Raw genomic sequence first — 12,185 nt, 5'->3', positions numbered from 1 at the left:
GAAAAACATTACTTTTACATTCCGTCATTTATCAATGTGAATGCTAGATTTGTCAATATTTCTAATCAATATCGACTCATTTTTATATCTGATTAAGGTTGACCCATTTACAAATTATATGCCACCAGCATATAAAAAATATATTAAAAAAAGCTATATGGCATGTGTATATACAGTATGTTACAAAAGTGAGTACACCCCTCATATTTCAGCAACCATTTTAGTATATCTTCTCAAGGGACAATACAATAGAAATGAAACTTTTATATATTTTAAAGTAGTTAATGTGCAGCTTGTATAGCAGTATAGAGTTATTGTCCCCTGAAAATTACTCAACACACAGCCATTATTGTCAAAATAGCTGGCAAAAATGCAACAAAAGTGAGTACACCCTAAGTGAAGTTGTCTAAAGTGTCAATATATTGTGTTAGCACCATTGTAATCTGGCACTGCCTTAATCATCCTGGGCGTGGAACTGCACAGGTTGTTGCTGGGATCCTCTTTCACTCCTCACGGAGCTGCTGGATGTTAGACACATGGTGCTTCTCCACCTTACGCTTGAAGATGCCCCACAGGTTCTTAATAGGGTTCAGGTCTGGAGACATACTTGGCCACCCCATCACCTTCACCTTCAGCTTCCTCAGCAAGGCAGTTGTCATATTGGTGGTGTGTTTGGGGTCGTTATCATGTTGGAAAACTGCCGTTCGGCCTAGTTTCCGGAGGTAAGGCATCATGTTCTGCTTCAGAATGTACAGTACATAATGGAATCCATGTTTCCCTCAATGAACTGCAGCACTCATGCAGCCCCAGACCATGATTCTACCACCACCATGCTTGACTGTAGGCAAGACACAATTTTCTTGGTACTCCTCACCAGGGCATTGCCACACATGCTGGACACCATCTGAGCCAAACAAGTTTATCTTATAGTCTCATCAGACCACAGGACACGACAGTAATTCATGCTCTTGGACAGGTTGTCTTCAGCAAACTGTTTGCGGCCTTTCTTGTGAGCCACCTTCAGATGAGGCTTCCTTCTGGGACGACGCCTGTGCAAACCAGCTTGTTGCAAACCAGTGTGCGGTGTATGGTCTGAGCACTGACAAGCTGACCTTCTACTTCTGCAGCCTTTAAAGTAATGCTGGCAGCACTCATGCGTCTGTTTTTTGAAGCCAGGTTCTACACCTGATGACAGAACGAGTGCTCAACTTTGTTGATCAACCCTTGCAAGGCCTGTTCCGAATGGAACCCATCTTGGAAAAACTCTGTATGACCCTGACTACTGTAGTGTAACTAATTTTCAAGGTGTTACTGAACCTCTAATAGCCTTGGCCATCTTTGTGGAGAGCAACAATTCTAATTCTCAAATCCTCAGAGAGTTCTTGAAATGCCATATTGAACATCCAGTGGTCAGTATGAGAGAATTGTACTTAAAGCACCTAATTTTAACTGCTGTAATACAAAATACATGATTTTGTATGGTCCTGTCAAGCAGACAGAAACATAAACATGATGAATAGGACACATAAACAACACACTGCTGTTATCACTTAGGGTGTACTCACTTTTGTTGCCAGCTATTTTGACAATAATGGCTGTATGTGTATGTTGAGTTATTTTCAGAGGACAGTAAATCTATGCTGCTATACAAGCTGCACATTGACTACTCTAAAATATATCCAAATTTCATTTCTATAATATTGTCCCTTGAGAAGATATACTAAAATGGTTGCTGAAATACTCACGTTTGTGAGATACTATATACAGTCAGGTCCATATATATTTGGACACTGACACAATTTTTATTATTTTAGCTGTTGACCAAAACATATTCAAGTTACAGTTATACAATGAATATGGGCTTAAAGTGCACACTCTGAGCTTTAATTTTTAGGGCAGTCTCATCAAATTGGTAGAAAGGTTAAGGAATTACAGCTCTTTAATATGTACCGCCCCCCTTTTTCAAGGAACCATAAGTAATTGGACAGTTGACTCAAAAGCTGTTTCATGGACAGTTGTGGGCTATTCCTTCATTTTTTCTACATCAATTAACCAGGTAAAAGGTTTGGAGCTGATTCTAAGTGTGCCATTTGCATTTGGAAGCTGTTGCTCTGGACCCATCATGCAGTCAAAGGAGCTCTGCATGCAAGTAAAACAGACAATTGTTAGGCTTCAAAAACAAAAGAAATGCATCAGAGAGATAGCAGGAACATTAGGAGTGGCCAAATCAACAGTTTGGTGAATTCCGAGAAGAAAAAGAACACACTGGTGAGCTCAGCAACATAAAAAGGCCTGGATGTTCACAAAAGACGACATTATGGTGAATGATTGGATGATCCTCTCCATGGTAATAAAACATTTTACAACATCCAGCCAAGTGAAGAATACTCTCCAGGAGGTAGGTGTGTCACTGTCAAAGTCTACAATCAAGAGACTTCACAAGAGCAAAATAGAGAGGGTTTACCACAAGGTGCAAACAAGGCCAGATTAGACTTAAAAAAAAAAAAAAAACATTTAAAAAAGCCAGACCACTTCTGGAAAAGCATTTTTTGGACTGCTGAAATTAAAATCAACATGTACCAGAATGACAGAAAGAAAAAAGTATGGAGAAGGCTTGGAACAGCTCATGATCCAAAGCCTACAACATCATCTAAGAAAGATTGTGGAGCAGTGTAATGGCATGAGCATGCATGGCTTCCAGTGGCACTGGGTTACTGGTGATGATGTGACAGAAGACAGAAGCAGCCAGAAGAATTCTGAAGTGTATAGGGATATACTGTCTGCCCAGATTCAGTTAAATGGAGCAAAGTTGTTTGGGCGGCTCTTCATAGTACAAATGGATGATGACCTAAAACACAGCAAAAGCAACCCAGGAGTTTTTAAAGGTAAAAAAGTGGAATATTCTGCAATGGCCAAGTCAATCTTCTGATTTCAAATTGATTGAGCATGCATTTCACTTGCTGAAGACAAAACTAAAGGCAGAAAGACCCACAAACCAACAACAACTGAAGTCAGCTGCAGTAAAGGCCTGGCAAAGCACCACAAAGGAGGAAACCCAGTCTATGGTGATGTCCATGAGTTCCAGACTTAAGACAGTCATTGCCTGCAAAGGATTCTCAACAAAATATTAAAAATGAAGATTTTATTTATGATTATATTTATTTGTCCAATTACTTTTGAGCCCCTGAAAATGGGGGGTCTGTGTATAAAAATGGTTGTTATTCCTTAGAATTTTATGTTATATTTTTGTTCAACCCCTTGAATTATAGCTTAAAGTCTGCACTTCAATTTCATCTTGATTGCATCATTTTAAAACTATTCTAGTGGCATACAGAGCCGAAATTATGAAGTGTGTCAGTGTCCACATATATATGGACCTGACTGTATATATAACCACTAAATAAATAAAAATAAAACAAATAAAATACAGAAAGGCCTTTTTAGCTTTTTTGTGACCATTAGGCCATGAATGCCCTTTTATATATATAAAAATATAACAAATAAATAAAATACCAAAATGCCTGGCAAAATCACAACTTAAATGTTCTAAATAAGAGCTTTTTTGTGCAGTATCTGAAATTAAATTTCCTTATTTTTATTTGTAATGAGATTTTTATTAATTGATACCCAAACCTTCCTCCAACTAATATGGCTCATAACAATTTCTTTTTTGAAATAACATATAGCCTTACTATTAATTATTTTATTTTTTTTGCTAGTTGAAAAATAAATTTAACCACAGAAAGAGTCAGCAGGGTGAAGTAAAGAAACACATTTAGAGTATGAAATACCTCTACATAAAGGCATACAATACTACAAGAGATAGCTCCAATTACATATAACCTACTAGCTGAGACTCCTTTAAGTATACGTGAAATAATGACTCAAAGACGTACGACTGATTAGTTATGTATATTCTCAATATTTGATTTTGGATAATAATAAAAAAAGTTACAGAATGTGGCTTTAAAAGCATAAAATAAAAACAGAGGGTTGCACCCAAATATAGGCGAGTATTTCTAAAAATGAACAAATTTATCCTTAATACATAGATTTGTGTGTGTGTGTGTGTGTGGTTTGTTTCATCCCAGTACTCAGTGATCACATTTTAATATAGATTTTTTAGAAAGAGAGAATTGAATTTAAGGAGTTAAACAGATAGTGCTTTTGTTAAATTTGTTGTGTTTTATTGTTCTGCTGTGCAGCATACTAACAAAATTATTTTAATTATTTAGTAATATTTCCAGGATGACATACAACAGCCTCCTTAGCTGAAATATGGAATATTTATATTTTCAAAAATTCACTTTGACCATTCTGTAGGAGCATTTGAAATGTAGTAGAGACAAAACGGTAATTAAATCTGTGAAAAAATTATGTTTGTGACCAATAACAGGACATCTTATTCACTCTTAAAAATTTTGAATGTAATATACTGATTTAAAAAGTGATGAACATGTTGAGCATCAACTGACCGTACACAGCACTAAGAATAAATTTTAATGAGATTTTAGTTAAATGTATACTGGTTTATTACATGAAATACAATGTACAAATACAGCGATTATAGATCATAAGTCCTTTTTCTCAGACACCATTTGAGCTTTTTCTTCTCTGTATGCTTTCAGAAGTTGGTTTAACAAGTTTAGTTCACTGACACGTTTCACGGGGTACAGCGGGGGGAAAGGGTTGCCTTTATACTCCAGGACAGCCATATGTGCACGATCCAGATTCTCTCTGTTAGGAATGCGAGCCATGCGTGTATATCCACCCTTCTGATTCTCAAATCTTTCCGCCAGAACTTTAAAGAGTTTGGGGATCAAATCTTTTTCCTAAAAGGAGAAATACAAATATATAAATCACACACACATATACACATTTATGTATGGGACATTCCACAGAATTGGTGCAAACTGCTGTCCTACAACCAACACATTTAAAAAGCATTGAAGTATTCAAATCTTAGATGTTTACTAAGACCCTTCGATTATTTATTGAAACTCACAATAATATTTAAAATATCAGTAAGCTTTGTATATATATAAAATCATCATAATACTTTCAATTGGGAGGTAGCTGTCCCAAACCCTAACCCCCAAATTTCAGGGAACACATAATCCTGATATTTGGGGGAAATAAACAACATTTTAGTAAAGTTATGCAAATTTTTGTATTTTAGTATGATTAGTAGTGTTTTAGTATGCAAGTTAAAATTCTGTAATGTGATGTGGTACCAAAACATTACTGTCACTACAGAAACAATGGATGTTTTGTCAAAAGTAAAGTACTGAATTGTCAACTAAGATGTTACGATAGTGTTTGGTTCAATGGTTCAAACAAATGAATCCCTAAGTTTGAAATCAGTATGATCAACTTTTTGCCTTTTTGAATACATTTTAGAAAAATGTATTCAAAATACAACAAATCTCAAAATTTACACTTTAAATATTGTTAGAAATTTAATTATTATTGATTTACCTCTGGGGAAAAAAATGGCAAAAACAAAAAAAACAAAAAAACATTTACAATGTAATTAAGCAAGCAAAATCTTAACAGGTCAATATAACTTCTAATTTAATTATACATTACTGTGTTTCGTTAGTGACAAATTTGGGGAGAGGACAAATATTCCAAAACTTTCTAAAAATACAATACGAGAATTAACTGCACAATTACTGAAAATGTGTACCTTGGATATTAGACAATGTGCATACAATTTTTTTTTTAAAGATTTTTTTTTTTTTTTTTTTAAATATAAATACCAATTTTGTACAATGACCCCTATATGTATCTAGGCTCTCTCTATGGCTCTGGGCTCGGCCAAAGAGTATAGAAGTACTTCTATACTCTTTGGCTCGGCTAAAGCATACATGACTGTAGTTAACTGTGGTTGGCCTGGCTGTGCGTCACTCAGAAAACAACAGGCCAATCAGAAGAGAGGCTCATGAATAATAATTAGATGGGCCAAAATCGACCTGTTTTTGACAGAGCTCCTAAAAAAGGAGCTGTCAAAATATATTGAGATGGATTTTGCAGGGTTTCTGCAGATATGAACAAGTGAAATTTAAGACTTTTTAAGACCTTTTTAATACCACCTTATATGAAATTTAAGACCTAAGCATGTAATGGAAATAGATATTATATTACATGCATACATGTAATATTTAATGTGTTTAATGTAAAAAGTAAACACAATTTCATGGCTGTCATAAATTAAATTTATTACTACGATATACAGTGAACTTTTCATATCAGCAGATACTATTCCACACTAGTGTTGTCACGGTACCAAAATTTCAGTATTCGGTACCAATACCATTGAAAATCCACGGTTCTCGGTACCAATTTCGGTACCAAAGCAAAACACAATAACATATTAATTGAGCAACACACTATTTTTTATTAATAAGAAAAATAAAATGTACAAAAAACAGTGCCATTCTTTATACTAATGTAAAATTTTGTTAAGTTTTTTACAGGTTAAAGTATTTGTAAACATTTTAGTAATGAAATAACATCTAAATAAATTACAGGCATAAAAAATGTAAACAAGCTTCACCCAAAACTTTTTGTCATATTTCTGCTGCTGTTGCTGAAAAACATCTGTACTGTTGTCTGTTTTAGAGTTCGCTGGGGTCTTTCATGATCTTCCTTAATCTGCAACTGTAAAAAGAAATATAATATACTTAAGTAAAGCCATGGCCTAAGTCTGACCAGATGCAACATTAGATCATTGACACCAGCAAAATATGAATTTTCAGTAAAAAACTAACCTCAGCTGTTATAATAAATTAAGATAAGATTACATATATTAAGACAAGTGTCTATCACAGATGAAAACTGCAGTATTAAAAACACTTTACAATTTTCATTTGTTAGATAACATCGCCTAACAATAAACAGTAGTTAACATTACATGGCAATTATTCTTAATGAGGTTAGGCTAATTTCAACATTTACTAATGCATAAAATCATATTAATCTGTTAAACATGAACAAACATGATCATGTCTTTTTGTATTTAATAACATTCACAAACATGAATTAATGTTGTAAAAATATGTTTAACTTACTTTAAGTTTATGTTAGATGATGCATGAATTTGATCTTATTTTAAAGTATTACCAAACTAAACGGGATAAAACGTGTTTTATTTGATTGTACTTTTATTCAATCCAAACTGCATTCATATTTATCCAGTCAAGAATAAACCTAGAACGTTTTCTGACAGACTCATATTAAGGACATAAACATTGTTAACGACACATACATGTGTACATTCTCTAACACATATATTTTGGATACACATGTCATTTGTATAAAAAATAGTAAATACATCATGTCCTTATTTTTTTTACTCTAACAAAAGTTATAGGAGCGTTGGTTCAAATTCATTCTAATGCCCAGCATATTAGCGTTAGCCGCGCTTATGCTAACGATTCACTACACAAACGGTGATGTTTATTTCAGTCTGACATTCAAATTAAAATATGCAATAATGCTCTAAATATGAAATTAAAATGAAACTTACCTTACTTGAACTCTTTCATTTGATTCCGGAGTCGATCTTTGAGGTGTTTTAAGTTTGATGTTTCCTCCTTTCGAGAGAACCTAGACAACATCTTTTGCAAATAGTTTTTTGATGATCTATGATGTTCGCCTTGTTCAGCCGCAAATCCAAACTATTTGGAGCAAGCCTGGCTCTTCTTTGTCAACAAGTGGAGTCAGAGCCGCGGCATCAGCAGCACCGCTGAATAGAGCGCAACTGTGCAGTGCGTGAGAGCGCACCTTTTGTATAGCGTATCAAGAACCGGGTTGACCGGATAGTCGGTACCACCGGTACTTAAGAAAACCTGGTACCGTAACGTTTTAATTTTTTTAGTACCGACTTGGTACCGAAGTACCGGGACTTTTGACAACACTATTCCACACAAAATATCCCCATAAAAGTACCACAAGAAATATCTGATGTAAAAAAAAAAATTCTGAAGCAATATTTTCATCAGTGCTCTATTAGCTTTTACATCTTAAATCTGCATATTTGATTTACCTTTATAAAGGCCTTTTTTTTTACTTTTGAAATGTAGGCTATGCATTACCTTTGAAATTTATTTTATGAATTTATCAATAAATTCTAAATGGCTGTTAGCAGTGAGATGACATAAAATTAAAAGTGAGATTAATGTTTTAAATACATTTATTGATTTATAAATATATAAATTAGAAATGTTGGGTGTGGAGGCATACTTTTAAACACTAAACTACCAGCAGGTGGCGGTAAGTCACTTCATGAGCGAGTTATTTCAACTGATTCGAGCAAAACGCTGAATCATAGCAAAACGTTGCTAGGAGAATGCTTCTGCTGCGATCCTTGCTTGAAACTATTTTTGTTGGTGAAACAGAACAAAACAGTGAAAATATTTTGTCTAATATGTAAGTAACTACTTGACTAACTACTTGTTTATTGAGCTAAAATTAATGTAACGTTTGTAATTGTGAGAATTTTCAGCAAAAAGCTCACTTGGTATATTACTGAACTATATCATGTTATAAATAAACTATACATTTAAAATTTTTACCTCAGTGTGTTTCTTTAGAGTGCTGTTACATTCATTTGTTTTAAAGTACGTCACAAATAGACCAGAAATACACTATCCATTTATCAATTTCTCTTTACGTTGAATGTATTATATGAATCTTTCTTGCCTTTCGATGCTTGTTGTTTAGTTGTTTTTGTCACTTCAGTTTTAATCAGGCGGTTTGTTCGGTCGGGCAAGTAAAAAAAAAAAAAAAAAAAAACTTTTTAAAGTATCTCGAAGGCTGGCGGTCAGCTAGCTCGACCTATATTTATTATTATTATTGAGAACATTATATACAGGAAAAGGTAGTTTGACCTGTATTCTGCTACTGCGATTCTGTCTGAAGACGCAGTAACTTCCACAGAGGGAGAAAAAAAAAATCTACAGTTGTTAGCAACTGGCATTAGCCGAACCCTATATTCAGTTTTTTCAAGCTAAGTAGTATCGCTAAACTTGCACTTCCCCATAGCTAAAAAGTTAAATCCATTTTACTTATGCGGTACAATCCGAGAGAGACTCGCGCCAATAACAGAAAGCTGATTGGCTATTGCATGTTGGTCTCATTTGTAGTTTAAATACAGCAAATTAGATTTGGAATAGTGAAATAAAGAACTACAACACCACGGAAACAACAAAAAGAGAATTTAAATAAGAATTAGAGGTAGGTTACATGGACATCGGAAAAATAAGACCTGTGTAAAATTATTTAAGACCTAGAACAGCAAATTTAAGACTTTTTAAGGCCTAAAATTTTGATTTTTAAATTTTAGACTTTTTAAGACTTTAAGACCCCGCGGACACCCTGTTTTGGCACTTATACCGCAAATATATATTCTTAAGGACATCAACAACTAAAATAAACCTCCAGAAATGTGTACAATATGGGACCTTTAAGTGTGAACCAGGAATGAAAACTTACCGTGAGCCAGAAATCAGCCATTTTCATTGACTTCTCATTAGTATCTCCCTTTTTAGCATAATCAATCAACTAAAAAAAAGAAAACACAAACTTTAAATATTCAAAACAGAAAAAAGAAGCATTCTACTTTTAAAGAGCACACTAGAATTAAACTTTATAACTGCAGGCCTGATAGTGGAAAAAATTCCTGAGCCTGAACTTTTTTTTCCCTTGCCCCCGAGGTGAATGGGGTGGAGGGATGTATGCGACGCACTTTTAACACATAACTTGTTGGTTCAGTTCAGTCAGATAAAGGTTTTTCACAAAAAAAGCTTATAGATTGGCATTTCAGCATTTATCCCATTAAAATGAATAAATCAAGTACAAACAAGCATTTATTTAAAACAATGTCCTAATTGTTTAGATTTTTAGAAAGCACATTAACTTCTTTCACATTTACAACTCTGTGTTTGCATAAAAAACATTGGTCGAGATTTGCAATAATCTGACCAAAAACAGCTACAAATTTGGACGTGCAAATTAATTCTATGTCACGAGGGGGCGCTTTAGGAGCGCAGAAATATTACGGTTTCCCTAAGAATGGCTGAAAGCAAAAGCAGCATTAACGCTGTTTTATCAGTCATGAAATGAAAATGCCAACGACACGTTTCTGAGGACAGTCGGTTCCCTTCAGATACATTCATATAAAGACAACAGTGCCGCGTTTTGACTTTGAAACGTGCAGTGAGCATATTTATTCAATGAAATCATTGCCTCTTAAAGTTTAATCCAGCTCTATCGCGATTCTCGTCTTCCGTCCCCAACTGTAAGACCTCTTAAAATAATTAATCCTCTTCTTTTACTATTTAAAATATTTACCACTTTTTATGGCCTTAAATTTGATACAACTAAATTGAGGAGTTTTAAGGACCCCATGAGCCCTCTACTTCAGGATAGCCCGTCGGGCAGCCGGTCAAATAATGTTGGTAGCCCGACTGGAAAACCCAATAGCTCCGGGACGTCGGGCTAGCGATTTTGCGAGCCCTGTAAATATGCCTTTATCGAAATCCTTAATGTCTTCCCCTGGCTTCATAAACATAGCCATGACTTACGGTTTGAGTTGCCAGTATGAGACACACATTAGTACAGTATGGGAGCTAAAAACACCTTCGCGCATGGAGCATTGCCTTAACCAGTATCAATCTATTTGACAAAGACACAAGGCCCGCCCCTTCCCTACTTCTGATTGGCTCATCGGCTAGAATGTGACTTGTTTGAGTCGTTGAGCGTTAAAGCTGCTCTCTGACCTGCGCATCTCAGATTTAGAGAAATGACAGAGCAATATCCGCGAACCTGATTTTTTTTTTTTTCCGCAGCCACAGTATGCCGGAAATCCGGCGTGGTGCCGGAACGCTATCACCCCTGTAACTGCATTTCTAACAGCTTTTTCCTAAAATTTTAAAACATCACATTTATCCTAATTTCACTATGTAAGGGAATTTTAACGTAACCTCAGTATTTTTAATAACACTTTGTATCAATATTAGTTGTCTTAAATGGCAAGAATATTTAGTTATAATCATCATTCATTCTAATGGAAAGGAAAAGTGAGAGTAGCATATCTCATGGTAGACAGTTCGAGGATCAGAATTATCATTAACCTTATTATTTTTGTATAATCAAAAGTTCTAAATGAAACAGACGCTGTTAAATGTTTTCAAGATTTTAACTTGTCAAAATGTCCCTGGTTGAGGACTTCCAGAAAGCAAGGTGTTTTGTACTTGCCTTTTCAGCGTAGAAGCGAACCTCGTCGGCTCGGGCTCTTGTTGTCTCTATTCTCTCGTGTCGAACCAGACCGGTGAGTATGTTCCGAAGCATGTTTATTCTGGACTCAGGTCCGAGTCCTATCCGACGGGCCACCCGGCCATGAGAAATCAACGCCTGCAGAGTGAGTCGCATTGCAAGAAGCGGTGAAGGACACTCTTTCAGAAAATAAAACCCCTCTGTTACACAACGTTTAAGATATTGGAAAAAAATAAACAAAACTCAGACGAGCACTTTTGTGTTCAGCGATTACATCCACTGGAGTTTAACAGACGCATTTAAGACGTTCAGAATATTAGGATATACATTGAAGTGACAGCAGCACAGGAGAAGTGCATGTGTGATGGTGCGTCGGTCTGAATAGTCCTGAATGAAAAAGACTTGAGTAAGGTTCCGCATACAAGTATTGTCAAAAGCGGTTATGAAATCACACTGATAAATAGTTTTTTTTAACCTCCTAAATAACAAAATAATAAAAAAAAGTCTTATTAATCATATTTGAACTACATCTTGGATAATTAAATTTTACTGTCATTTATTCAGAAAATGTTTAGCCTGCTCTAACATGGGTGCTCTAAACCGTAAACATTCTCCTCAAACTCCTTTGTGAGAAGCCAGTTAGATTTAACCTATAATGTAATCAAGCTAGATACAATTACTTAAAGGTGCAGTGTGTAGATTTTTGCGGCATCTAGCGGTGAAGTTGTGAATTGCAACATTCCACCGCTCACCCCTCCCTTTACAGAACTACGGTATCCCACAGAGGATTAAGATGTCGCGTTTTAGACAGCAACGAACTATGAGATTTCTTTTAAAACGTAAATTAAGGAATTATATTTACTTAACTAGTCAATAAAACGATGTTATGGTAAATATTACTGTTA

At 35.1% G+C, this 12,185-nt stretch overlaps 1 protein-coding gene across 1 annotated transcript; it reads right to left on the bottom strand.

Moving 5' to 3' along the window:
- Nucleotides 1-3,897: 3,897 nt before the first annotated feature.
- Nucleotides 3,898-11,650, bottom strand: mrpl17 (mitochondrial ribosomal protein L17). The gene is made up of 3 exons (XM_073847652.1): nucleotides 11,263-11,650; nucleotides 9,499-9,567; nucleotides 3,898-4,832 (listed from the first exon to the last, which is right to left on the bottom strand). The coding sequence occupies exons 1-3, from the start codon at nucleotides 11,434-11,436 to the stop codon at nucleotides 4,572-4,574; spliced, it is 504 nt and encodes a 167-aa protein (XP_073703753.1). The 5' UTR covers nucleotides 11,437-11,650; the 3' UTR covers nucleotides 3,898-4,571.
- Nucleotides 11,651-12,185: the final 535 nt, after the last annotated feature.

The sequence above is a fragment of the Garra rufa genome, chromosome 9 (genome assembly GCF_049309525.1).
Source record: "Garra rufa chromosome 9, GarRuf1.0, whole genome shotgun sequence".
In the NCBI taxonomy this organism is placed as follows: domain Eukaryota; kingdom Metazoa; phylum Chordata; class Actinopteri; order Cypriniformes; family Cyprinidae; genus Garra; species Garra rufa.
Note: the sequence above shows the minus strand (reverse complement) of the source record. Positions and strands in the feature narration are given on the sequence as shown.